At 47.8% G+C, this 26,209-nt stretch overlaps 11 protein-coding genes across 11 annotated transcripts; 5 read left to right on the top strand and 6 right to left on the bottom strand.

Moving 5' to 3' along the window:
• Window positions 1-1,420: 1,420 nt before the first annotated feature.
• On the bottom strand, window positions 1,421-1,870 carry E1B28_006455 (uncharacterized protein; the record flags this gene model as incomplete). Its single annotated transcript, XM_043151122.1, has 2 exons — window positions 1,421-1,582; window positions 1,661-1,870. The coding sequence occupies 2 exons, from the start codon at window positions 1,868-1,870 to the stop codon at window positions 1,421-1,423; spliced, it is 372 nt and encodes a 123-aa protein (XP_043012215.1).
• Window positions 1,871-2,020: 150 nt separating this feature from the next.
• E1B28_006454 (uncharacterized protein) lies at window positions 2,021-3,411 on the bottom strand (the record flags this gene model as incomplete). The annotated part of the gene is made up of 5 exons (XM_043151121.1): window positions 2,021-2,683; window positions 2,742-2,798; window positions 2,876-2,895; window positions 2,960-3,033; window positions 3,104-3,411. The coding sequence occupies 5 exons, from the start codon at window positions 3,409-3,411 to the stop codon at window positions 2,021-2,023; spliced, it is 1,122 nt and encodes a 373-aa protein (XP_043012214.1).
• A 735-nt stretch (window positions 3,412-4,146) lies between these two features.
• Window positions 4,147-6,190, top strand: E1B28_006453 (uncharacterized protein; the record flags this gene model as incomplete). Its single annotated transcript, XM_043151120.1, has 11 exons — window positions 4,147-4,319; window positions 4,374-4,489; window positions 4,544-4,833; window positions 4,898-4,948; window positions 5,013-5,066; window positions 5,112-5,288; window positions 5,339-5,365; window positions 5,419-5,500; window positions 5,553-5,763; window positions 5,835-5,906; window positions 5,965-6,190. 11 exons carry the CDS (start codon window positions 4,147-4,149, stop codon window positions 6,188-6,190), a joined length of 1,479 nt encoding a protein of 492 aa, XP_043012213.1.
• A 405-nt stretch (window positions 6,191-6,595) lies between these two features.
• On the bottom strand, window positions 6,596-7,538 carry E1B28_006452 (uncharacterized protein; the record flags this gene model as incomplete). Its single annotated transcript, XM_043151119.1, has 3 exons — window positions 6,596-6,939; window positions 6,996-7,291; window positions 7,357-7,538. The coding sequence occupies 3 exons, from the start codon at window positions 7,536-7,538 to the stop codon at window positions 6,596-6,598; spliced, it is 822 nt and encodes a 273-aa protein (XP_043012212.1).
• A 1,190-nt stretch (window positions 7,539-8,728) lies between these two features.
• Window positions 8,729-10,692, bottom strand: E1B28_006451 (uncharacterized protein). The gene is made up of 3 exons (XM_043151118.1): window positions 10,319-10,692; window positions 10,149-10,268; window positions 8,729-10,099 (listed from the first exon to the last, which is right to left on the bottom strand). Exons 1-3 carry the CDS (start codon window positions 10,643-10,645, stop codon window positions 8,834-8,836), a joined length of 1,713 nt encoding a protein of 570 aa, XP_043012211.1. The 5' UTR covers window positions 10,646-10,692; the 3' UTR covers window positions 8,729-8,833.
• Window positions 10,693-10,778: 86 nt separating this feature from the next.
• On the top strand, window positions 10,779-13,133 carry E1B28_006450 (uncharacterized protein). Its single transcript, XM_043151117.1, has 4 exons — window positions 10,779-11,767; window positions 11,822-11,949; window positions 12,007-12,419; window positions 12,478-13,133. Exons 1-4 carry the CDS (start codon window positions 11,033-11,035, stop codon window positions 12,645-12,647), a joined length of 1,446 nt encoding a protein of 481 aa, XP_043012210.1. The 5' UTR covers window positions 10,779-11,032; the 3' UTR covers window positions 12,648-13,133.
• A 700-nt stretch (window positions 13,134-13,833) lies between these two features.
• Window positions 13,834-16,831, bottom strand: E1B28_006449 (uncharacterized protein; the record flags this gene model as incomplete). Its single annotated transcript, XM_043151116.1, has 10 exons — window positions 13,834-13,871; window positions 13,927-14,090; window positions 14,140-14,272; window positions 14,330-14,611; window positions 14,665-14,873; window positions 14,926-15,033; window positions 15,090-15,256; window positions 15,315-16,322; window positions 16,380-16,763; window positions 16,814-16,831. 10 exons carry the CDS (start codon window positions 16,829-16,831, stop codon window positions 13,834-13,836), a joined length of 2,511 nt encoding a protein of 836 aa, XP_043012209.1.
• Window positions 16,832-17,100: 269 nt separating this feature from the next.
• CWC22 (pre-mRNA-splicing factor cwc22) lies at window positions 17,101-19,943 on the bottom strand (the record flags this gene model as incomplete). The annotated part of the gene is made up of 7 exons (XM_043151115.1): window positions 17,101-17,793; window positions 17,846-18,331; window positions 18,382-18,527; window positions 18,580-18,717; window positions 18,769-19,165; window positions 19,224-19,845; window positions 19,897-19,943. The coding sequence occupies 7 exons, from the start codon at window positions 19,941-19,943 to the stop codon at window positions 17,101-17,103; spliced, it is 2,529 nt and encodes an 842-aa protein (XP_043012208.1).
• Window positions 19,944-20,112: 169 nt separating this feature from the next.
• E1B28_006447 (uncharacterized protein) lies at window positions 20,113-21,484 on the top strand. The gene is made up of 2 exons (XM_043151114.1): window positions 20,113-20,240; window positions 20,298-21,484. Exon 2 carries the CDS (start codon window positions 20,575-20,577, stop codon window positions 21,322-21,324), a length of 750 nt encoding a protein of 249 aa, XP_043012207.1. The 5' UTR covers window positions 20,113-20,240; window positions 20,298-20,574; the 3' UTR covers window positions 21,325-21,484.
• A 529-nt stretch (window positions 21,485-22,013) lies between these two features.
• On the top strand, window positions 22,014-23,570 carry E1B28_006446 (uncharacterized protein; the record flags this gene model as incomplete). The annotated part of the gene is made up of 4 exons (XM_043151113.1): window positions 22,014-22,187; window positions 22,244-22,454; window positions 22,505-23,282; window positions 23,333-23,570. The coding sequence occupies 4 exons, from the start codon at window positions 22,014-22,016 to the stop codon at window positions 23,568-23,570; spliced, it is 1,401 nt and encodes a 466-aa protein (XP_043012206.1).
• An 869-nt stretch (window positions 23,571-24,439) lies between these two features.
• On the top strand, window positions 24,440-25,985 carry E1B28_006445 (uncharacterized protein; the record flags this gene model as incomplete). The annotated part of the gene is made up of 2 exons (XM_043151112.1): window positions 24,440-24,959; window positions 25,009-25,985. 2 exons carry the CDS (start codon window positions 24,440-24,442, stop codon window positions 25,983-25,985), a joined length of 1,497 nt encoding a protein of 498 aa, XP_043012205.1.
• Window positions 25,986-26,209: the final 224 nt, after the last annotated feature.

Below are 26,209 nucleotides of genomic sequence, written 5' to 3'. Positions count from 1 at the left end.
ATCACAGGAGCCATAGGAAGAAAGAGAAACGAAGCGCGATAGGTGTTGGGATGAAGGGTCGAGGTAAGCCAACAACTCGCTGTTAAATATCCTGCACATGTGGCTGTGGAGGTTGTGGACAATCACTGAATTTCAGGACGCATTGTTGCCGTGAATAAGGTTCACAGTCACAATAGAACAATAGATTGCAAGGGCCTGAGATGATCATGAGTTTGGTTCTAGATCTCCAGAGTCAAGCTGAAGTTGAGGAGGCACCCCGAAATCCATTAATCATGTGGACCTTCGAGTTTGAAAGTAGCCCAGAAACGCATTCGGCCCTCTGAGATTTCGTGCACTCTTCTTATACTCCACTTCTATCGACCGTAGGCTTCTCTGTCACCACATCCTTCACAGGACTCTTCTCCATTCCAGTTTGGAGCCAATTTTCTACGAACAGATGATGGAACGACCGCGTTCATGAAGCGAACGGCCAGGAAGTGGGAATGGTCCTGAGGTGAGTTTTCAGTGACGTCGATCTCCTTTCGTTTCAATTATTGCGCACTAGTGGGGGCTGAAATAAATCTAATTGAGTGTTCTCCGACCTCAGCTACCGGGATGTGGAATGCAGAAGCTAGACTCACGGGGCCGTGTCAGCTTGTGTGATGAATCCGTGTCGTGCGGGAATTGCTCAACTCGTAGAGATCCTTTTCAATTTTCTCGAACGAAATCAGTTATGTGAGGTTGAATACATATTGAATATGGAGGCCGGCGGGGATTGGCGCGCAATCTGTGGTCCTGAGTCCTGACTGGACCTGAACGCCAACTTCGCGCGAAAGCCCTGAAAGCTGAGGACAGTGGTTACAGATTTCTAGCGGTGAAGGGATGTCGGTAGGCAAAGCCTTCGAGAGCAGTTATGGACGGGCGAGATGGGCGCGGCTAGGAGACTGCGAACAGGTGCGCGTTTCACTCAGACCAAAGCCGCAAGTGTTGACTAATACGATTTCATCCCTACTTATAAAAGTAAGTAGTACTTATGTATTACTACTGAGGAATATGGTCGCTCTCGCTAGGCCTTTTCACACCTGATTGGATCAACAGTAGTGAATAAAAAGGAAGATCAGCGCTCGTAATCATCAAATTCTGGCCAGTTCTCAACCACAACAGAACGTGGGATGGTCTCGGAATGCAATAACGAAAGTTTAAGATCGTCTCTCCTTGTGAACATTTCAGCTATCCGAAAGCCGTGTACAATTCCTTGACACAGTTGCGTGAAGGCAAAATCGATGAACACAATGTCGAATTCAGATGTGTCCTCAGACGCCGTTCCTGACGAGACCGGCTTGAGTATTATTTGGTCGAGGTGCCAATCGCCCTTATCAACCCCGCCATAACGCAGCACGGAATGTCCTTGACGCAAACGGCGAACCTGAAGGGACGAAATTCAAGACAATGTTGAGGTAGTTTCGTGAACAAGCAGGACAGGTCTCATCAATTGCGTCTGGGCACTCTCTGGCCATGTCTCTAAAGGAATTGATCCTAGAGTATGTCCGATTGCAATCTCCATTATGAATCCATTGACCATTCTTCCAGTGGGGAGGGTCACCTAGAGAATTCGAGGGAACAAGTGGACAGAAAGGGCCTTAGCGAGGTCGAAGAGAATACCCTGGAGAACCTACGATACCTCGTGAGATCCATAGGCGTGCGGTAACAGTGTGCCCTGCAAATATTCGAGCCTGTTATAAACAGCGTATTCCCGACGCATCGTGTCGTCAGCGAAATGGAGATTGAGGAGGCGTTCATTGGGATATATCGAGTCGGAAAAGATATCGCAATCATGATCATCCTCGAACGCTTCGTAGCTAGGCACAGGAAATAGGGCTTCATCAAACATCTTCAGGCATACCGTATTCTCGGTTTCCGAGCTCTCTTTTCGATCTACAGACGTCCACCTTAAACGACCAAAAACTACTTGTGAAAATTTGTTGCGCCCAGATCTGACGACCTTAGTGACAAAGAGGTGAAGTGTTCCACTGTTCCTTGCCTACGTCAGGATGTGATCAACGTCCACGTGCCGAGATCGAGGACGCTTCATGATCGCTTCTAGGGTCGAAGAAGACGGTTTTTCGAGGGGCAGAAAGCAAGGCAGCAAGGATGACCTTTTGATGAAACCATCCGGGCAGATGGTAAGTTCATCACCTACGTTCAGTGGTTGCGAGAGCACCTCTTCCTCTATTGATTCTTTCCAATCAAGGAAGGAGTCGAAGTCTGGTGGATGGCGTTGCATGGTGAAAAGGTCAAAATCGAGGAAACATGTTGGGCATTCGTTCACGGCGATCGGTGAGGTCGGCAGTGAAGGGTCTGTGCAATTGAGAGCACCTTGCACACGGTAGGTGGGTGACATGGCACCGTAGCGATACCTCCATGGGGTGGCGTTGTCTAATGCGGCCCCGATCGCACAGTTGAGGGTCAAGTTGTCGCTGAGGGGAGCAGACCAACCACAGATACTGAGAGAATCGGCTATGTGAGAGAAATTGTGAATGATCTCTACATTGAACTCGTCGGTCAACACGATGTATGACTCTGCCGAATGCCAGGAATCATCGAGACGTTCGAGCAATGGCAGGTTTTTTCGACATGTAAACCATTTATCGCTCTCCTTGCGCAAAAAGCGTTGGAAATCGTTCCAACACACGGAGCCCGTGGGCTAGGTCGGATATCAATATTTCACGTCTGTGTGAAGCTAACAGGAATGGAGAACGTACCAGGACAATGACAGATGCCAAAGGCTTAGGTTCGGCAGCAGGTTCGAGAGGATAGTACTGAAAGGTAAATAGCTCGCCCGTACCCGTTAGCAAAATCACATCAAAAATTTGTACTATCAGCGGGAAGCGATTACAGTAAAAGCGTACTTTGGTCCTGTGTTTCTGGGGTCGGACGTCAGAGATTAGTCTTTGCCTTCCTGGGGAACACTAATACATACTAGGTGGCCAAGTTGATTTCTTGTACCCAAAATCACTGGACGAAAAACCCTTTTCCTCGCAAAATACGTGGCGTCTGAAAACTTCGGCCACCGGAATGATGTACTTGAGTTCGAAGGAAGTCTGAAGATATTGAATCGGCTGACTGAAGGATCTCAAACTCGCGGTATCTGAGACTAGCCATTTTAGCGCGAAATTGGTCAATTATGCATTGGTCTACGACGTATGTGCTGAACGCTTGAACGACTGGCTTTCCTCTCACTTCCATCCTCCCTCCGGAACCACATCCATCGCAAGGAGGCTGTTCGCCAGAGCTGTTTGGAACAAACTCCTTGAATAAATGATAGATCGAGGTGGCGGTAGAAGGGGCTGAGGATCGAATCCAGCCTAGAGGCGTACTAGTACTCGTAGGGTCGTGGTTTTCAGTTGCAGTTACCGCGTGCACAGTGATCATGGTTGGTAACGGATTTAGAGCTCGTTTGTACTAGTAGGGCGTAATATTTGCTGTTGAAATGGTGATGACGATACTGAAGAAGCAATGTGTCGAACGAACGCTCCTATTCGGAGGTCGGCAGCTTTGACAAAGACTCAGAGCGATGTCGAAAAAATGTAGTACATCTGCTCCAAGTACCTAGTAAACAGGAGAAAAACGCTGAAATACATCAGTTATAACGAGAAGAGAGCGAGTACTATGAAGAAAAGAGGATACCTGACTGTAGTGGCTGAAGAGAGCGACAAATGAGACCTCCGAGTGTGATCGAAAGATGGTCCGTGCACCCACACCTGTAATGCCTGTGTTCCACATGTCTGAAAATTTAGGACCGTGCCCTGCGTTCAGGCGTATGCGACTCATGTGCCTGTCAGGCAATAATATCGAGGTGTGCAAGCGAATGAGAGATTCAGAACACAGTTCAAGTTAGAATTAATTTAGTGATTGTACAGAAAAAGTAATTTGTAACAAAATAACCGTAAGAGGATAAGATTTGGGACAATTTCTTTAATCTCAAAACATTCCCTTTTAGGCCTCAACTCCACTCGTTTTCCGTTCCGTTTTTACAAGGTCAAGTGAGATCACGACATACTTAGTCTCCGGAAATAGTGGGGATCACCTATGATATATGATGCCCCGCATTGAGCCTCCGAGCACTATATAAACGAAACCTCACTGGATCCAAATCGTGGAACTGTTATGCCGTCCTCCATCGACAAGTCAGAAAAGCCTGCATCAGTCCTTGAAGGCGACCGACAACTGGACGATTTCACAGACGACGAGCTTCTGGCATATGAGATCGACCCGAAAGAGAAGAAACACCTAGCAAGAAAGCTGGACTGCTTCATTGCCCCAGTGTTGATGATTCTCTAGTACGTATGGGCACGACCATCCAAAGTTTCATTGTAATAACGACTCTCATTTAGCCTCATCGCGTTCTTGGATCGCTCGAACATTGGGAATGCGGCTGTTGGAGGGATGACAACTGCTCTAAATCTACCGCCAGATGGGCTTTCGGTTGCGACCTCCATATTCTATGCCAGTGCGTTGCCAACATTCGCTTGAAGATACGCGATTGAACTGACTTATGCTCTAGCATATGTCTCCTTCGAAACACCGATGACAACTTTCTTAAAGTCGTTACGCGCGTCTCGACTCATACCAGCAGTTGTCATCCTGTGGGGAGTGACCGTGATGGCCTCTGCATGGATGTCAAACTACGCGGGTCTTATTGCAACGAGACTCGTGTTGGGGATGTTGGAGGCTGCTCTCACTCCATGTCTCTTTCTCTGGATCACAGCCTTCTATCAACGAGATGAACTCGCACGAAGACAATGTTTCCTTTTCATCTCTGCGGCGTTATCCGGGGTTGTGGGGGGCTTGATTGTGAGTAATACTCCAGGGTTTCACGTTTCTTCGCTTTATTACGATGCTTCTCCTATAACTTTAGGCCGCTGGACTTTTGAAGATGAACGGTTTAGGTGGTATGCAAGGGTGGCAGGTGAGTCCTTTGTTCCCATCTCCTGCTTCATTTCATGATCACTAACTCGGCTTCCTTATTCCAGTGGCTTTACTGTATAGAAGGGGCAATAACTATCGTGATAGGCTTCATTACCATTGTGAGTAAATGTCACTGGGCTCGGTCAGATGCTCACACACTTTAGCCTTTTGTGCCAGACTCGCATGAGGGAGCATGGTACCTCACAAAAAGAGAAAAGTTCTTGATGCGTGTAAGGGAGGTACAATCTCGAGAATACATGGGTGACGCTTCTTTCTCGTTGGGAGAGGTCAAGAAAGCATTTACAGATCCGATCGTCTACCTATCGGGGTTCGTTCAAATGGTGACCTTCTTCTTGATTCTGGGTGCTTGTAAGTTTACATCTCTCGCTAGGGCCTCGACACTTGCCTTTATGGCTTCGTAAGTCATCGATTCGATACCTTCCTTAAGCCCTTCTAGAACTTTCGTAACAGTCCACGTTCCTTGTGGTCATCATTAACCAGTTCGGATACAATGCTATCACTTCGCAACTGCTCACTGCCCCAATATATTTCTGTAAATTTTCGTTTCTTTTTGCAGACAATGTTACATTTATAATTCCATGTAGGGGCGGCGTTCGTTTACTTCGTCGGAGCTCTCATTTCCGACAGATACAACAAACGGTTCTGGCTCATCTTCCCACTGGCGGGCGTATCTGTTGTTGGTTACGCTGTTTTGGTTGCGGCACATGGAAATGTTGGAGTTTCACTCTTTGCTTGCTTCCTCACCGGTACAGGTATATATATCGGCGTAGGACTTTCGGTAACTTGGATCTCGGTGTAAGCCTTCCATGTCGTGGTATCGGAGGCTCATTACTCAAGTACTTATGCCGTATGGGTCACGGTAACAGAAACATGGCTGGTTACCGAAAGCGCTCAACCGCGATAGGACTCCAGCAAACATTGGGTAACATTGGAGGGATGTAAGTGCTGTCCCTCATCATACACCACAGGTCGGAAACTGACTTATTCCCCCCGTAGCATTGCCGGACAAATCTATCGTTCAACGGATAAACCGTTCTATCGTCTTGGCCATGCGATATCGCTAGGCGCAATGGCTCTTGCCATGATGGGAATGATAGTGGAGGTGATGGTATACAAGTCCCGCAACGATGCGAAAGACAGGATGACGGAGGAAGAGAAACGACAGCAAGATATTGATGGAGTAACGGGAGACCGACATCATTCTTTCAGGCAGGTTTGGTAGTTCCGGGGTGTTGTGATAGTGGTGTAAAATTAACTCGAAATGGAACATGCATTCAGAATCAATACACAGGGATGCCTATCGACAAAGAATTGAGTGTCAGTGCCTCTACAACGGTGACTAGCAAACTTGTCCGAGCCCGCAATATTATGGAGGGTGTGGTCATGTCGGCATTGACTGGCACGGAGAACGACCTGTGCTTAGCCGCTTTATGGAACATCTTCGGCGTCGAGTTGGATGGGACACACAATTTGGAGGCTAGTCAAGGCCGACATTGTACGACATTCGGGTTCGATAAGCGGTATTCAAACTCGAAGTTCATGTTCTCATTTTTCCTGTGGTCCTTGGTCCTTGATTTACATGCTTGTATCATAGGCATTAACCGATATGACGGATCCGTCACAGATGTCATTTAGTTTGACATACATCCTTCACCAAGAGATCGAGCACGAGCATATGTCCCGGTGCATGAGATACCACGACACCCTCGATTCCGCTATCTATGATAGCTTGCTGAGGCGTTACACCGCAACCCCAGTACACCGGAACTTCTCCGTCACGAATCTCACTCGGGTCTCCAAAATCCGGATGTGTTCCATCGGGATCGTTGATTCCCAGTGCTCGGGCCCCTTCAGGTCCCCACCCGATAGGCTCCCCATGAGCCTGAATGAACGGCCTAGTGATTGCACGTACCCGTTCCACAGAGTCACCTGCATAAGGTCTCATAGAGACGATCATACGTCCCGAAAATACTGTTCCGATACACTTTTGTTACTGGGGAAGGTATTTCTTTCGACTGACTACTTACCTCCTGCAGGCATCAATGGAACGGTCGACCTATACATCGAAATGTTCCTCTTCAATTCCGTATGGCGTGGTGTAAAGCCATTGGCGGATAGAGCCGCTTCAAAGGAGAACGAGCATCCGATGAGGAACGCGACCGAATCGGATTTCCATTCTTCCGAGATGTTGTTCTTGGTCCCTGCTAACTTTCCGTTCTTGTAGATGTTATATAGGGGAAGGTCTGTGCGTATGTCGCAGTCCGAAGCGAGATGTTCAGGCACTCGAGGGTCGCCGGGACGTGTTTCGCCAATTAATGGGCATCTGTTTAGCTGATCAGAGTTTGCAGAAATTTACTTTTGACGAGAAAATACAATAGCTGCACTCACGGAACAGGGTTTCGCATACAAAGGTTTCTAAAATCTTGTGCATATCTTTCCGGGAGGATGATGAGATTCGCTTGTACATGACCGTCTGAGAATGATGCCGTTGTGGGTTCATGAAACTCGTTCAATCGGCATAGACGACGGAATTTAGAGGGAGAAGTAGCGGCTGCAGCAAGGGCGTCCATGAGTGTGTAGTGTGTTGGAAGTGGTTTAGATCGTGGACTTCACCTATTCTGCAATAACTGGGTTAGTAAGAGAAGAAGAGCGGGCTGTGGGAGACGGTTTGCACGGATGCAAACAACCGGCCCGGAAATACACTCATAATGAAATGAAAACAGTTCAGTGTTCCAACTTCGACTACGCGTAGACACCACAATTCATGTCCGTGTTGGATTTCCAGAGAGTTTGCAACACTTGTGCATCTAGGCTCTACACCCCAATTGCAACGTGCTCCTCTCCTCCAAACCACCGGGTACGAAGACATGAGAAGCGGGGAAAACAGCTTGTACCTCACTTCTACTGTATTGACGCCTTGTAAAACCCCAACACTGCCACCAGGGTATGCAGAATGATGTGTTCTCCAGCACCCATCTTCGCGGTTGTTCTTCCACCGAGATTGCTCACATGAGTCTGATATCCCCGCTTTAAGGTGACCTTAAGCCTACCAAGGTTTATCGTTCTCTGACCCCAATCCCCATTTGCTTGTTTCTTTTTCCATGTATTCACGCCAGATCGACTAAGAGAGCCGCCTTTCAATACGTATGTCGATGTACGCATCGCTATCGTAAGGACCATGGAAATGAAAACACACTCAAGTCGAGACCTACCGCGTAGGATGGTGTAATATAACAGGAAAGGCCATTCAAGAATCTCAGGATCGGTGGTGATATGCGTGTTCACTATGAAAGAGCGTGTTCAGACAAAAACATCCAAAGAGAAAAAGAGGAGATTTCACCTCGGTACTATAGTATGAGCCAGCACCGGAAATGATGTTGGTTGGGCGTATCTCCCGGAAACTCGATCTGAGATCCTTTCAAAACGTGTGCGGTGGTTGGAGGGAACGTTCAAGTTGTCACCTCAGCGTGTAACAGACGTTGTCCAGTTCATTGATGCTGGTACGGTAAGTCCCCGGCAGTGCTCGGCGGTGTCTATCCAAATATGGTATATTCGTCGGCGATATGTAACTATTTCTATTCAACGTTTCTGGAAGTTATTTGGCATTTCTGGTTGGACCTGGACCCTAATGAAACGTTCCTGCCCCTCCATGCAAATTGTGTGCAGACAATTGAGTACAAGTTACAATCATCTGTATACATGTCATGGATGAGGCCCAGGAACAAATCTGGATGGTACCTAAATCGAACTCAACCTTCTCATGATATATTATGTTTTGACGAACCGCACTAGACCGCACTTCTGATATCGATATGTCGTATTCTATTATACATATTTATTCCCTACATAGGGTGCAAAACATAAGCTAATCACTTTCGTCGTCGTCTTCAGTAAACAAGTGCCGCAAACGGGCGGGCGGGCCAGGTATAGATCCGTCGTCCTCTTCGTCAGATTCCGAGTCGTCGATAGTGTGAAATCGACGAGAACGAGAACGAGTGGGAAGTCGTGAAGTGGTTTCACCATCCGAGTCGTCTGCAGATAGTTCACCACCCTCCATCTCACCGTTCTCGCTATCATCTTCAGAGTCAGATTGGTCGTACATGTGTATGGATCGGTTGTTCCTGTATACGCGCCGGGACGCGTCTCGGTCTTCGTTTGCGTCGTTTTCTGACCCGGAACCGTTATCACCATAAAAAAACTCCAATGCATCGGTGACAGACATCCGTCCCCTGTGGCGTCTAGACTGTTGAGGGTGCCTTCCGGTATCCGTCAAAACAGTCACACCATCGCTGCCGTCATCAATAAAACTCCCTTCATACGATTCATCTTCCGAACCTGAAGGTTCCTCGATGTCAATGTCAATACCCACGTCTTCGTCGCCAAAGAGGGCACGGGTTCGCCTGGAGAGAAGAGCGTGACCAATGATATCTAAATCACTGTCAGAGTCTGACGACTCATACATCTCAATAGCGGGATTTCCCCATAGACCCATGAGATCTTCCATGTATCTTGCCCCATCCCAATCGTCCCAGAACGATTCCGTATCACCACGTTGAGCTTCCAGTTGTACATGGCCATCATATGCTCTGTCGCAACCAGAACATATTCCATCTTCAATCTCGTGCATGCAATCCAGACACCGGTAAATTCCGCCATCTTCTGCATCATACATTCCTGTTTCCTCGACGGACAGATCCGTGACAGGTCTCTCCTCGCCGTAATGAGTTTCGAGGTATTTATGAGTAGGTCGAAAGATGTTGTGCCACGGGTCTTTGTTCTCGGTGCTTCGGGTTTCATCTGCGGTTGGTTGCGGCATATTGGTGAGAAGACCACTTTGCACCAAGTTCGTGACGATGTTTTTGATTGCCCAGACTTCAACAGGGCGTTCTCGGACGATGGCACGGCAGTGAGGACAAGTTTTCTTGCGAGTGTAGAAACTGTGTGGACGGTGGACTTCAGGAACGGCCCCGTCATGAACAGGTTGCGATGTGAACCAAGAGACAAGGCAACTGTGGCAAGCAGTATGGCCGCACGGGGCCAGAGCGTAGGGTTTATAAAGAAGGTCAAGGCAGACTTGACAGGTGATAGACTGTTGCACTTGACTTAGAGCTTTTTCGTGTTGTTGGACGAGCTGTGACACAATCAAGTTGAGCTGAGAGAAAGAGAATATCAGCACTTACTGATAATTTGGCTTGGATTTCAGTATTAAGCTGTTTTACATTGACATCGGTAAGATGTAGCTTTGCCTGAGACACTATCACTTCAGTCAACGTGGCTTCTTCGTTGGATGCTCCGGATGTCTTGTGAAGTGATGAATACTTATTATATACTCGAAGATGATGCGCCTCACCGCTTCAGCTAAACCAGGAACTTCGCCTTCAGTCGGGCCATTTTCCCGAACAGAGCTTGGTTTGACCGAAACTGAAGTCCGGCTCTTGCTTTCCGCTCTCGAGCGAGGACGGTTCTCTGAGTCCCCTACAATAGTCATTTTCCTCTTCCTCTTCCTCCTCTTCTTCTTGTCTTTCATCGCTTTCGATGGTGATTCTCCTTTCCAACGTTTTGAACTGTGCAGTGGGGTATGTTCATTATCCTCAGAGGAGTGGCGTTTCTTGGAGTTACTTGGGCTCAGCGCCGATGTACTAGGACCAGGAGTAGGTCCATTAGATGTTGCGGGCATGGAGGATCAATTGGCGACGCCAGAGGTAAATGCAGAGCGCGTTTCGTGGTGAGTCACTACCGTGACGAGTGACAACAATGTCAAATGCAGTGCGAGACGGCCCAGGCGGGTCAATTTATCGCGTACTTCCTGACCGCCATCACCCTACATTCTCGACTTATGCATTAATCCTCTCTCTTATTTCTTTCACACTCAATAACGCCTTTACTATTTCACTTCCTGGGTAAGAGTTAAGCCTAACCTCTACGTGTAACCTTTAGTGGACGCCGCGGGAATCATCAGGACCAGGGCCCAGGAATCAATTCACGTTCGGAGAATATTATTTTTATCTTGATTGAATATTTTAGAACCCCGGTTGGCAAATCAGATCCCGGATCACTTACCACTATGTCAAGTTGTTATTTTCGCACAGAACTGCTCCCTAAAAGCCCGACTTCGCCCTACCATGTGCCATTTGAGCTCCCCTGCGACTTTTCCTCCAATCTCTCCTTGTTCTCATCTCACATGAATACCCTCGTCGTCACTCAAAAGACGTCCTCGGTGCCCCAGTTTCTCCTTCATACCGACGAGAATATGCGAGAGACACTGACTGGGCGTATCTCCTTGAACCAGACAAAGAGACCAGCAGACAGTAACGGCTTGAGGTCCGGGTACCACGAAAACAATCTTCATCTGTCGGCCACTCACAAAAATCGCGCCTACCATCGGGAACCGTATCATTCTCCCAATCCCAATCCTTCTGTGCTCAATCACGATGACCAGATTTCACCACTTCCTTCCCCGAACTCGGTCTCTCAACCAACACATTCAACTACTACCCGCCGTTCTTATTCTCAACGAATACACGAATCTCGAACATTTTGGCTGGTCCTGTACTTTTTCTTTAATCTTGGTCTCACACTTTACAATAAAGGTGTTCTAGTTCACTTTCCTTTTCCTTACACCCTCACTGCCGTGCATGCTCTGTGCGGAAGTCTCGGTAGTTCCCTACTAGCTCGTACAGGATTCTTCGCGCCAGCGAAGCTCAGTCGGTTCCAGAGAATGGTTGTTGTCGCGTTCAGCGTCTTGTACGCCGTCAACATCGTGGTCAGTAATGTGTCGTTGCAACTGGTCACCATCCCTGTGAGTATAGTTGCATATCTTATGTTATGCTGCCGGCTTAACGTTTTGACGTAGTTTCATCAAGTTGTTCGGGCTGTTACTCCCGTATTTACCATTATACTGTCCTCCCTACTTGTAGGGACGAAAAGTACTCCGGAACGAATGGTTTCGCTTATCCCTGTAGTGGCTGGAGTGGGGTTAGCGTACGTTTCTACTTTCATAAACCCGACATTACTGTCCTAATCCCTTCATTCTAACAGCACGTATGGTGATTACTACTTTACACGATGGGGTTTCATCTTGACATTGTTTGGAGCAATACTTGCCGCTTTGAAGACCATCCTTACCAACGTTCTCCAAGCTCGACCCTCTTCTCTCTCCGAATCGAAATCTCCACTCGCTGCTAAATTCAACCTGAGCACCAGTTCCCCTGCCCTTCCTCAGCTCAATCCCCTCGCGTTTTTATATCTCCTTTCGCCTCTTGCCTTTGTTCAGTGCATTTTGTTCGCTCAGTTATCTGGAGAACTGAGTCGAGTGCGACATTATGCAGCGACTGAGATGACCTCGTCCAAAGTTCTGGCGGTCGCTCTCAATGGCTGTATCGCTTTCGGATTGAACGTCGTTAGTTTCAGTGCTAACAAAAAGTGCGGAGCGTTGAGCATGACTGTCGCAGGTAAGCGTAGCCTCTTGAGACTACAACCTTGAACTTGTTGACTGATCCTGTCTTCCAGCTAACGTCAAACAAGTCCTGACGATACTGCTTGCTGTGATGATCTTCAATCTGACAATAACTCAAATGAACATGATTGGCATCATTCTCACACTCGTGGGCGGTGTATGGTATGCTCATGTGGAATATATGGAGAAACGGTCCAAGGTGAGGCGGCTTCGGGCGATCTGAGTTGGCGATATCGTATCATGTTGGACTCCACGTTTATCAAGCTGGTAACACCATAGATTCTTTTTCTTTCGGTGACAGGGATTTCTGTATGACCACACAACATTCTACGCACTCATTCATGCTTCAACTCGATCTGTATCAATATCATCTCTCTCAAGTGAATTATCCCTTCCTTATCGGTTTTCTCTTTCCTCGGTGACTGTTGTATTCCTTCGCATCCGCACTTTCGTTTTGTGTAGATTCTATTCTACGCTTGGGACTCGTTGCCAGGCCCAACTTCATCATACACTACGTCACTTTCGGTACTAGTTGAGCTTCTCACCCTGAAATTCCATATTTCTCTCACACGTAGATACTTAGGCTATTTTTATTATCCCACTCTCCTTGGACTTGCTTTGTATTTTTGCTACAACTTGTTCTGTATATAGTCACTAACAACTAAAGTAGGTAGTATAAACATTGATTAATTTATCGCGCCACAGTCAATTTCGCATAATCAATAACGGCCATCCATCGGTATTGGCTCAGGCCAGCACTGATAAACGTTCCCTCGACAGGCCTCAGGCCACATGTGTGAAGCGTGAAGCATGGGGGCAATAGCATTGATGACACGAGCTTGTTGTACAAATCGAAAAGAAGTTCAATACAACCGTTCAGATGTTGAATAGAAGTCTACTAAAGTGATCTCGGTTCTAAACGTGTTATCAGAAAATTCCGAGCTCGCTCCGCTCATGCTGTCTGCGTGTGTACATGTCAAGGTGACGTTGACGCATCATATTCATGTCCGGCTTTACAAAGTTCAAACGCCAGAACAAGGGCAGACAAGGGACCCCCAGAAGCGCACAGGAACTGGGGCTACTGTAAGAAATCCATTCATATCTTAAAAAGAATTCGGGAACACGCCGTGAGGACCGCTTTTTCTTCGGGAGCAAACGCGGGAACCCTTAGTGGATCCCGGAGGAGACGAGTTTTTTTAAAGCGTCGCCCAAAAACACCCTAGAGGCGGAAAGCGCATTTACGTCCTCCATGGATTGAATATAACTGATACTCAAGCGATTGACGGTGACTCGATTTGGAGCAAAGACATTCTCTTGTCCAAAGTCCAAAGAACCTTGATTGACCGTTGCGATACAATAATTACGAGGAAGGAAGGGAACCCGATAGCATAATGAAGGCCGACCACTGCTCACGAACTGGTATCTACTAGTACCGGCGAGTCAGTTGCTATTATGATAACGGCATCAGTGCACAAATTCTCGATCACGCTGCTGTTGCCTACCAGAATCCGAGAGAGACCCCGAACTTTCTCTAGCCAAAGCGACATCTAAACCCTCGCTAAACAGTTCCGGCTGTTGTTTGGGGTGTGCAATACACGCTGCAATCTTCGACCGGCCTTTTGCCTCCAGGTCAGCCTGCCAGGCATCGACCGCCTTCGGTATTTGACTAAAGAAAGGGTCAGCACGCACCTCGAGTAGAAGGACGAAACACAGACCTAGGTGCGTATGTCCGAGCAAATAGCGCTGCTTCCGGTGATCTCTGTGTCTTTATTAACAGGTCTACACAGGCTGAGGTATCCCCAAGTTGGAAGTATATCGCGAAGGCGAGGTTATTCTTTCCCTTCTCCTCTAGAAAATATTCACCCGTGAGCTCAATTTGGTAAGCAGACAATGTGACTGGCATACCAGCCTTCCTCGCTAATTGGGCGAGTCCTTCCCTATCACCAATTGACAGCAATAGAAGCATGAGTGCACTTGAATCTCCTGCCTTTTCGAAGGACGTTCGTGCCAATTCAAACCTCCAAACAGCTAAGGCCCGGTCACCCAGCGCCTTCCACTTCATTTCTGCTTCGATTTCCGGAACCCCACTTACAATTTCTAGTGCTGCGTCTAAATCATCCAGTTGTAGTGAAAGATCGAATTTATGGTCCAAATCGGTTGTTATCTGTAACGCCAGTTCCTTTAGGTCTGAGAGAGAATATCATCGACGTTGGCAAGTTTCATATCGGGATAAATCGTACCTCGTCCCTCCAAGAATCGCGCCACTTTATTCAGCTGGTCTCTGGGAAGTGTCGGTAACATTTCCGCAGCAGCATCCATGTCACCCCGAAGAACAGCGGTCTGATATTCAACAACATTTAGGGAAAGTGTGTATCCATAAACGTTCATGTCTTTATCCGCAAGATAGATGCGGTTGTGAGCAGGAATATAACCGAGGAGGTATAGGGGGCTTTAACAGGGATGCTCTTAGTAGGGACATGGAAGGAGAAAATTAGACGCACGTATCGAATGGACTGATAGTATATGATTCAGTACCAACGAAGTACGACAGTCTCTTGGTGCTTGTCGTGTAGATAAAGCAATCGCCTATCCACTTCGCGGTTCTGACGCTATACGAGAGAAACACATGAGGGATCCGTGAAGGTTATGATCAAGTAGAAACTACCTCTCTTGAACATCGGCAACCACTTCAAAAGCTTCCTCCACTCCTTCGTCCGTTATTTCAGCGCCTTCAGCAAGCTTGACTTCGTACGCATCACGGTCGAGTCGTAAGATGTAGAACGATTCGTCCGTAACGATGGCGACAAGAGAACCTGTGCCTGACCAATATACCTAATAAGAAGTGGAAGAGATCAACATGCGTCGGGACGAGAGTGCAACGGATGCCCACATTTTTAGCATCGACATCAATTCGCCGGACAATCTCTCCGGTCTCCCAATCCCAGAACATGACGAAGCCATTTCCTCTCGCTCCCAGTAAAGGGCCCCCGTAAATAGCCTCCAAACTGAACCCTCCTGAGCCTTTCATACCAGCCCCTCTCTCCTTGAAACTCTTGTAGATTTTGAGCTTGACCTTATTCTCCAACACCGCATAGGTATTCGAATCGGGTGCCCAAGCAAAGGAGATACCGTTACCGAAGCTCTTGTTCCTCCATGCAAGGGCAGTGTATGTAATATACTCTCCATCGCCTACTACCGTGACGAAACGACCATTGGGCGAGTGGATGATAGAGGACGCGTATACCTCGGTAGAACCGATTTCTTTCGATGGCAATGGGAGTCGCGCGCCATCCGACGCCGGGGATTCATCAGCATGAATAGTTTGAAGGTTCCCGGAAAGCACTTGGTGATTTTTCGTGTAAATAAGCTTTCCAGAAGGATCCATGCTGAATGTAGGCTCGTCCCTCCCGAGCTTGATCACGACAAGACCCTCGTCATAGCCCAACGCCACCTCGTTCGCATCCTTCCGCAAGGCGACACACCATGACCGCTCGAGGGCATAACTCAAGGTATTTTCGATACGGTACGTGCTGGCGTTCCAGATCTTCACAGTACCGTCCTCGCTACCACTGATAATGATTGGGAGGTTGGGATGGAAAACGGCAAACGAGACGTTGTTTGTATGTCCCTCCATCGTTTGAACACACGATTTACTGAGGTAGTCCCAAACTTTAACCGTTTTATCGTCACCGGTAGTAACAACATAGGGTCGGTCGGCGCCAGTATAGAAATCGACATAGTTGACACCCTTTTCGTGGGCATCCATGGTGAAATTGGCATTCGGAGATCCCAACGACCACATCTTGACTGTGCGATCTAAGCATGCCGAGGCGAACGCGTTGGAATCTTTGGGATTGAAAGCAAGGTTCATGATGTAGTGGGTGTGGCCTTCGTACGTCTGTTAGAACCGTTCAATGAGCAACGCGCAGCCACAATTTATAGAAACTACACGCACCTGAATGTTCTTCCATCCCTTATCCCAATCCCAGGCCTTTATCGTCATATCATCACTACCAGTGAGCACAATACTCGCGGTCGGATGGACAGTCAGACATCGAATGTAGTCGGGGTGTGCTTCAAACGTCGCAACCTTTTCATGCGTGTTGTAGTTGAAGACTCGGAGCTGGAAGTCATCGGATCCAGCGACGAACCAGTTCTTGCGTGCAATGAATTTTATACACCGTACAGGTACTTCCGCAACTTCGAATGTTTTGACGAGAACCCCAGTTTCATGGTTATATATATTCACTGACCCATTGTAAAGGGCTGTTATGATCCATGGTTCTGTGGGGTGAAAATCGACGCCCTTGACGCGATCTGAGCGATTGAACAGTTTTCGCTGATGGAAAAGTCAGCGAATGGACTCAAGTTGAGCTGATTTGTGCGTACGTTGACTTCAAATAGCATTCTTGTCGACTATCTGTCCTTTCAACCTTCCCTCAAGTCCTAAAAAGGTCGCAAATCAACTTTCAGGCGTTGAAATGAAGTTTTCCGTGTCGCGGCGTCGTGGCAGTTTGCACGGTGCTTAGTCAGCAGTGCTTGTTGACACGAAAGGAAACGCACTCATTGGGTTCCATACAACCTGCATTAACGGCCATTAGCTACAATACAACCGTACAAATCATTGGTCATGATATATCCTATGTTTTGAAATCCTACGGAACTTAAAAAGCAATTCACCTCCGCCTTTCATAGCCACCATCTCGCTCACGCCCGTCCCTGAATGACTGTTCCCTCGAATCGTTTCTCGTACGATCCCTACTGTCTCTCTTATCAACATAATCGTTCCTCATCCTCCTAGGTGGTGACCTTGACCTTGACCTTGACCGTGAACTCGACATGGACCTCCCGCCTCTATGGTGCCCATTACGATCCGGGGATATATCTCTGTCGCGGCCACCTTGCCTTGTTCGGGGTGGAGGAGACTCTGAACGAGAAGGTGACCTCCCACGGCCGTTATACCTATGTGGAGGCGGGTCACGATCTCCTGGTCCTCTTCGAGAGTAGAGATCCATCTTCTTGTCCCGGGAGTCCATTGAGTTGGTTTGCCTTGCCCGTGGGGGGGTATCATCCCGTCGACGACGAGGTGGGGGAGTACGTGATATGCTTCGTCCCCTATAAGGAGATGTTTTATGGTCTACCGAGTCTCGAGAAGACGGTCGTCGTCGGCGATCCGGCGGCGATGATGATCTTCTGTGCCGAGAAGTACGTCGTCGCGAGTGGTCGGATAATGATGAAGAATCTGAATCCGATGAGTCTGAATCGGACGAATCGGAGTCAGAGTCGGAATTAGAGGAATCGGAATCAGAAGACGAAGACTCGGCTTCCAACATGGCTCTGCGTTGCTCCATAATGAGTCGAGGCGCGTTCTGAAAATCAGTCGGCTTAGTGTTACCAGAAGTTCCGTGGATAAGTTCTCACTTTCAAGTATTCTCTCATCTCCTCCGTAACAATACCGAGTCCTATACTGGTGAAGTAGTTGATGGCGAACCTCGTATTTTTGGGTACGTCCGTCGGGAACATGCCTTCACACGCTTTGTGCACCTCCGGGTCCTTGAAACGTTCCGCTAAAGTCTTCAAACCCATGCTCTCCATCATTTCTTGCATCATGATCTTGATGAAGATACGACCACTTGAGGTCGTATCATCTTCGTTGATTTTTATGCATTCAAAAACCACCCAAGAGATGGCATCTGAAGCGAGCATGTGTCCAAAAAATCGAGCAATATTTCGTAGTCTGTTGGTTTCGTAACGATGGACCGTGCCGTAGTAGTTGGCAAATGCTTGCTCAAAACAATCCGTCCACACCCGATTCAACTTGCTGAAGCGCTCCCCGATGAGGCCGTAGAATGTGGAATAAGATCGTACTTGTGAACAACACTCAATGATCATGTTGACTAGCTCAATCTGATATAAAAGATTAGTAGTTAGTTACAATCAACGACGCGTGAATTCACCTCCTGACCCTCTGACAATTGGACCTTCAGAAGTTTGTGTACCGCTTCTTCGTAGTTCAACGCGTTCATTATACTGAGATAGATCGTACGGCGGAGGTTGACGAGATTTGTCTCAGTCCTGTCTTCGATACCCTCCTTGGCTTCCACTAGAAAAAATCCAAGTTATCGAGAGTGGATGGCAATGTGGATAAAACATACCTTCGTCCTCATCCTCGTCCTCGCCACTTGACTCCTCCGAACCAGATTCTTCATCGGAATCTTCTCCCAAGATCTCGTTCTTGATCGACTTGTACTTATCCTCGTTCTCAAGATAGTTCGGGTCGAATTTGAAGATGTCTACGGAAGGTCAGTCTGTAATTGAAGGAGGTGAATGTCACTCGAACGTACTCAACCCCTCCTGAACTTGAAGTTCCTCCTCCAGTTGAATCTGATGCGTAATTTGTTCGTCTTCCTCCACTAGATCCAGTCCTTCCGGTAGAATTGGATTATCCTTGTACTTATCCTTTCGTACTTGCATAAGGACTTCGATCATATACTGGACTCGATGACTGATAGCGCCCTCGTTGAGGACGGCGCGGAAACGCTCGTACACCGTAGCATTTGCCTTGGGAGAGTTCTCGGCAAGGAAAGCACCGACTTCGCGCATGAACCCAACCGCGATTTCGATGGAGTCGTCAGTGGGACGCTCAAGGAGCAGAACGAGAATTTGAAGAGCAATGATTTCGTGAGCAACCGCCTGATTAACAAGGTGACCGATGAACGTCGTTGTGGAAAGGCACACCGTCTGGAAAAGACACCATTTAGTTTCTGCCGACGGAACATACCGCTAAGCTCGAACTCACTTTATCGTTTCGCTTGAACGCTCGACGAAACTGACTGATGAGGCGCGTCAATACCAGTTCTCCGACTTGAGGAAGTTTGGAGTTGATGATGGCGACCAACGCTGCGAAAACGGGCGTGAAAGGTAAACTTGCTGCTTGAGCTTTCATGATACTCCTTGCAAACAAGCCTCGACCGCGAATAAGATTTTCTGAGAACAGTTCTGGAACAACTTGCTTGATGTTGGTGATGTTAACCCTGTTGACGATACCCGTAATGGACTTCCTCAAGGCATCCCATGATAAACGTTGGTACTCCGTACTCGTTTTATCATTCGCTGCTGCGGCTTGGAGTGCACGAAGTCGGGCTGGAGGCATGTATACACCACCAGAACGAGATCCCACAAGTTTCTGAAACTCTGCCTTCGCATTGAATTCCTTTTCCTTCTCCTTCGCCTTTTCCTTCTCTTCTTTAGGCTTCTCTATCTTGTCCAATTCCATTGCGGCGACCCGAGCAGCGAGCTGACGTTCTCGCTCTGCCCTTCGGACAGGATCTATATCATCGACTCGTACTCCCCGGGGAAGTACAGGAGACCTGGACCTGCGTCGACTGGATGGTGGTATGTCGTCTGTCGGACTTAGAGACCTGTAAAAGTGGTGAATACGAGTAGATATCAAACAAGATATTTGAGAATACCTCTTCCTTTTATGCACAGAGCTTCCTTCAGCTTTTGGTGACTCCATCTCTGTATACGATACTGTCAGTGTTTGCTTTTCCGCGTTCTATTGAGGGCAAGCCTGAAGAATGATCGTGACAGCTGTGACCTGCCTTTCGGGCTTGTCTTATTTGTCAATATTTGGCCTCGAGTGCCGGCACAGCAAAATGCCGGTTCTCCGATGCAGGTCTTCCCGTTGCCCATACCATGGAGAAGCTGGAAGTCCTAGCATCTATCACTAGAGTAGGTATACCTTTTCCTTGAATCAGGCCCCTCACCAACTCTACCAAAGCTCAGTTCCACTGTCGTCCGTATCCTTGCGCAGGTAGTATTCCAAGCTTTTATTACACCATGGTCGGATCGATGACACTGAATGCATTAGAACCCAGGAAAATTTACCTTACAAGGTGTGAAATCGTCTCATAAAGATTGACTTCATACCGAGTCCATTCGCAGGGACCAACACATACCTCATTGGTAAACAGAACCCGTACACTTTGATCGACACTGGGGAAGGGAAAGAGGAATATATTGCAGTCCTAGAGAAGGCACTCAAGGAAACCGCCTCCATCACGAACCCTCGAGAACCTGACATCTCCGACGTCATCATTTCTCATTGGCACAGAGACCATGTAGGGGGACTTGCAACCGTCCTACCTATGCTTCGCCGCCTGTGGGAGATCAGAAATCCGGGAGTTAATTTCAAACCTCCTAGGCTGCACAAACTTCCGATTCCTACCGGGCTCGAGCCAGCCCACGAGTATTTTACCTTACCATCCATCCTTGAATCGATTCCCTCAAATCTATTCACCGCCACTCCGTCGGGACAAATGTTCCATGACTTCCATGATGGCCAGCGTCTAGCGCTGTCGTCCGTTCCCCTGCAAATTCTCCACACCCCTGGTCACACAATAGACTCTATCTGCATTTACATTCCCGATGACCAAGCGCTTTACACCGCCGACACAGTTCTCGGTCAGGGAACGGCTGTGTTTGAAGATCTGGGGTCCTATATCTCCAGCCTGTACAAGATGAAGGACTTCCATAATTCTTCCTCAGGGAAAATGTACAATGCTTTATATCCCGGTCACGGTCCAGTGGTTCCCGACGGAGTTCAGCTTATAGAGACGTACATCAAACATCGACTCGAGCGCGAGGCACAAATATTGAAGGTTCTCCAATCTCCTCCGCCTGTGCCCGCAGAAGATGAACCGGACGACGGTTCTCCTCCTGCCTGGAGTACATGGGCAATAGTCAAGGATATATACGCCGCATATCCGGAGTCATTATGGTTGCCAGCCGCCCGTAGCGTGGAACTGCATATGCGCAAACTGGAACAAGACGGGATGATCAAGAGGTTAGGAGGAGATGGGATATACGTCAAATGGGGAATCAACGCGAGATTGTAGTGACGAGGCTGGTAGTCAATCTAGCCCTTGGGAGAGCCGGGTAACCCAGGTGTTGCAGTGGGTGGGTAGATAACACTGCGACAACCACATCACTTGTAAGCATTTTGAAAAAAAGGAGAATAGCCATGGTTCTTGTTTACGCGACCTTGACACTGGACAGTCCTTACGGCGTTTTGATGAAGTCCGTGAACACGCGTTGTATGCTTTGCGACCTCCGACGCAGTTCGACGGCTGGTACAGTATCCCGAGTCATCGCCCCGACATCACCAAGATTTCAGGGCAGGAGCTCGTAACACGAGCTTGCAGACATATCCCACACGAACTGTGGTGATATGGATATTTTATCTAATCTTCTTCGTTCCTCAGGCTTATCAAAGGTATCTCCATGAATTCCACGCGAGACATCGGCTTCTCTTCGGATTGAAATCGGAGTTTATATAAATCTCGACCTCCCATATCCATTCCATGACTGGTTTTCCAAATGGTCAAGCTTCAGGGGGTGGTCGTGCCTGCACCAAATCATCGAGAGAAAGTAGTGGTCAGCGACTACTACTCTAAGATACTGATATATCGGTGGTGTCGGAAATTTTAGGTCCGCATACACTGGCATTTCACGCCTCTTGGGCGGCCAGGTCGGTGTACCCGGTTGATCACACTTATAATCAGCGCCCTCAACCTCCTCGCTTAACATGTTGTCTTCATTCCTCTCTCAGCTTGGCTCTCTTCTCTCTCCTAACGCGAAGATCGTCACCAATGAAACTGTCGATGAGTTCACAGAACTACTTCGTCGGTGGACTGATTCGGACAAGCAAATTCCTGGTGCAATCGTCCTGGTTGCGACGGAGGAGGATGTAGTGAACACGGTCAGCTTGTACCAGCACCCTGTTCTCAGATCCCATTAGTTGACAAGTCTCTTCAGGTCAAGCTTGCCGTACAGTCCAAAGTTCCGTTTGTCCCCAAATCAGGAGGGCATAGTTCCTGGTCTACAATTGGTCAATCGGGGATAATCATCGATTTATCTCGTTTCAGGGGCGTTGTAGTCGATAAAGACGCGAAGTCCGTCACAGTGACTGGTGGAACGGTGATCAAGGAAGTCAACGATGCGGCCTTTGAGCAAGGCCTTTGCGTTCGTACGTCTGTGTTGCAATTCCTGAATGCGTATGTACTCATCTCGCGTCAGCCCTCGGAAATGCTAATTCTCTTGGCGTTATCCCAATGGCCATCGGAGGAGGCTTGACTGTTCTTGCAACTCTCTGCGGCTACGCTTCTGATAATATCCTCTCTGCCCACCTTGTTACTGCAAAGGGGGAACTTATCACTGTCTCTGATACCTCACATCCCGATCTCCTATACGCCATCCGCGGTGCCGGCCAGTTCTTCGGTGTGGTCACCACGCTCACTCTCCGTGCTTACCCATTATCCATCCTCAGAACCCCTGATTCCACCATATATTCCGGAAAGTTCGTATTTCCTATCAGTCGGCTTCAAGAAGTTCTTGATGTACTCGTTCCCATGGTTGTCGACGAGTCCAACCCGTGGACTGGATATTTTATGGTTTGTGCTCCGCCGCCAACCCTCGAAACCGTTATCCTATTCTTTCCGTACTATTTCGGTCCTACTCAGGAGGCCGAGAAATTTTTAGAGCCAATTTCTGCACTTGGGCCTATCGTGTCCACGGGTGGAAACTTGCCTTACGTTCGTGTCAACGACATTACGGAGCCTTTTTGCATCAAAGATGGGTTCAAACGGCTTACGGGCGCAGGAACAGGTGTCAATTTTTTTCGGGAAAACGTCAAAGACTTTTCCTCAAAGGTAGTTGAGCTGTTCGAGGAACTCAAGAAAACGGCGCCTGATGCAGCAGCTAGCCTGTATGCAATTGAATGGAGCACCTACGTCTCTCCGGATAAGAAAAAGTTTGAAGAAACTGCATTTTCACATAAGGATGTCAAATTTTGGTTGTGAGTTGCTTAAAAAACGGCTTTGTTTGAGGTATACTAACATGCAGTAGTCAATTCATGGTCTGGTATACTGAGCCAGCGTCTCATGGCGAAGTCTCCCGTTTTGAACAACAGGCAATCAATACGGTGCGCGAGGGTCAAGCTCCGGAAGACATCTCGACATATCAGAACTGGACTCGTTCTGCCCCTATTGAAATACGCTATAGAGGGGAATCACGACTGAAGAGATTAAGGGCGCTGAAGAAAGAATGGGATCCAAACGGTGTTTTCACCAGGGAGCTGTTGTAAGCATTGAAGGGAGCCAAGTATGTATATACTCTGTATTTCAACATCCGAGGTCCAGGATATTGGTTTCCATTCCCCCCAGTCCCTCAAATACATGTGTGGATTGACTGATGTCTTGACAATTCCGTAACAGAGCTAAAGCTACGTTGACGATGATCGATCATTGGTGCAGCGAACTGTGCTGAGAAGAGTAAACCTTCCTTTTTTTCTCCTGGCTCACTTCTATTTGCTCATTCTGCTAAAGTTATTCTGACTCTCACCATCACGATCCCAAAATTTGCGAATAATCCTCTAGTAGAATTCCCTCACCGAAAGCATTGGAAGCATGTCAAGCCCGAGTCTGATTTAGTTGCTGGGTGCGGGGGTGCCTCGGAAATTGCAGTGGAACAATACTCTGTGACTGCTGCTCATGAGAAATGGGCGGACGGACTCGGACGTGTTTTCAAGCAGTAAAACTTAAAAGGGATTCTTAGGATGCCTGCGTCACTTCAAGGCTTGTTCTTCGTTCATTGATGCTGAATGTGTCATTAACAATGTAGAAAACCTCTACCAGTACCGGTACTACTTACCTCTGGAGAGCATGCCTTTTCTTCGGCCTATCTCGACCCTCGCTAGAGGAGACCGACTCAACGTACGTCTGGCATGTCCACCGAATGAATTGCTTCATGCCAATGAATTCCATTTACCAATAATGTTTTCGATGAAAATTCAAACGCTCACACAATTTTGAAGCTGGTGGGCTCAAATTTTAATGAACAAAGCTCTCGAATCATAGAACTTGAGGGATAGTTGAAGGACTGAAGGCAAGTATGAATTCCCCAGTCACACGCCAACATTCCCGCGGACCACCGTGACCCTCGTTCACTACCACCATGTCTTCGTCTGAGCCTTCTGTCCTTCTTCCGACTGAAATCTGGCACAGGATCAGTAGTTTGTTGTCGAAAAGCGACGTTATTAATCTATCAGAGTCCAGCACTTACTTTCTTTGCATGATTCGGCCTTTATTTTACCGCAAGATAAACCTCTTCCAGAACCATCAAGTTATCACCACTCTTTCACTTCTCGGGCGCGACAAAGAACTAGCAGGGGTCGTTTCAGAGTTGTCACTTCGAGCTAATCAGCCTATCGCAAAACAGCGAAGATGCCTGATCAATCTCAACGCGATGAAGAACATGACCGGGATGAAGACATTGACTCTATTAGGTGACATTTTGTGGAATAGCGACGGAGACGAGACAACGCAACTTTTCGAAATTCTGCACGAAATGAGGGATTTGAAGGAGTTCAATGTTGATCTGGCATGGAAACCAGACGATATACCACTGTCTGAGAACCAACTCGGCAAGATTCAGAAGCTGGAAGTCATTAGATGGACATGTCATGGCCCACGTTGTGAGTGCGTCAGGTCGTGTTTTTTACATTCAGAGTAACGTCCTTGTAGCAGAAATCTTGTTGCATTCGTTACTCTCCGGATCGCTCGACTCGTTACATACTCTCCATATCTCCCTTTCAACATTCGACGAAACAACACAAGCACTCCTTTTCAGCCTTCGTTTCCCTCGCTTGGAATCACTCACCCTTCGAGACGTATCCGAAGGTGACCCACTTGGTGAACCATTTATTAGGTTTATTATTGGCCATGATACGTTAACGCACCTGGATCTTAACTACTTGATGGGTCGCACCTCTTCATTACGATTCAACGATGATATTCTCGACGCCTTCAAAGCCAATCCATCTACGATTCTTCCCCGTCTCAAAAGTTTTCGTGGAGATGCTACCTCAGTGGGAGTCATGGCACGGGCAGGACTATCTTGTCTATCCACCAGCCTCGTTAAATTGGAACTCGGTCCTTCAGGCAACGGGCATTCAGAGATTGAGATGTTGAGAGAGGTCTTGGGGATCTGTGGCCTTGACGACATCACTCAGCTAGGGCACTCAAGGGGGAGATTTGGCGTGCTGAAAGACTTCGGATTGCAACTCAAGGATTTTTCGGGTAGCGGGGTATCGATGTTCGTTTTCACTTACCTGGCTTCCTTTATATCTGCCGCAGCTTCAGTCTCCGATGATCCTTTTCCCAAATCACCGATCGAGGTCTGGAGGCTCCCCTTTCCGTACGTTAATTGTCCGGCGGATGTTCGGACTCCAGAAGAGGTTGCACATACGTTTAGGGTGTTGAGGAACTTGAAGGTTCTGCATTTGGATTGGCGATTCGTCGGCGAGGAAGATTTCGAGTCAGAGGTCTGGATGGAGCAGTTCGTTAAAAAGTGCGGAGAGAAGGTTGAACGCGTGTATTTTTGTCGATATCCTGATGGTGATGTTGTCGAGAGCTGGGGAATTGAGAGGGGAAGAATGGAAGAGAATGGCCCGGTGAAGAGTAAACCGAAGATATGGCTGGAGTTTCAGAACCATGATTGATCCCTCGATTGTCGTAGCATGTACCGTTCTTATGTCGAAAATCGGGCCTATGGGTGTCCAGTCTAATTTGGGCCATTTTTGGGCTATTTAGGCAGGGTTTTGGTACATTTGGATTGAGTAGGGAAATTTGGTCCATTTTCTCACATCCATTAGAAAATATCAAAACGCACATAGGGATCGGACTTGGCTACCGCCTTATACTGTAGGCTACTTCGAATTCAACC

The sequence above is a fragment of the Marasmius oreades genome, chromosome 3 (assembly GCF_018924745.1).
Source record: "Marasmius oreades isolate 03SP1 chromosome 3, whole genome shotgun sequence".
Classification (NCBI taxonomy): domain Eukaryota; kingdom Fungi; phylum Basidiomycota; class Agaricomycetes; order Agaricales; family Marasmiaceae; genus Marasmius; species Marasmius oreades.
The sequence above is the reverse complement of the archived record's forward strand: the minus strand, read 5'-3'. Positions and strand labels throughout refer to the sequence as shown.

Coding starts and splice junctions, on each gene's coding strand:
- E1B28_006447 (XM_043151114.1), top strand. CDS start 20,575: ATGCTTCGCCGCCTGTGGGAGATCAGAAATCCGGGAGTTAATTTCAAA.
- E1B28_006451 (XM_043151118.1), bottom strand. CDS start 10,645: ATGCCCGCAACATCTAATGGACCTACTCCTGGTCCTAGTACATCGGCG. Junction 10,269..10,318: donor TTCCTGGTTTAGCTGAAGCG/GTGAGGCGCATC, acceptor TCACTTCACAAG/ACATCCGGAGCATCCAACGA. Junction 10,100..10,148: donor AAATCCAAGCCAAATTATCA/GTAAGTGCTGAT, acceptor ATTGTGTCACAG/CTCGTCCAACAACACGAAAA.
- E1B28_006450 (XM_043151117.1), top strand. CDS start 11,033: ATGTCAAGTTGTTATTTTCGCACAGAACTGCTCCCTAAAAGCCCGACT. Junction 11,768..11,821: donor TGCAACTGGTCACCATCCCT/GTGAGTATAGTT, acceptor GTTTTGACGTAG/TTTCATCAAGTTGTTCGGGC. Junction 12,420..12,477: donor GTTGAGCATGACTGTCGCAG/GTAAGCGTAGCC, acceptor CCTGTCTTCCAG/CTAACGTCAAACAAGTCCTG.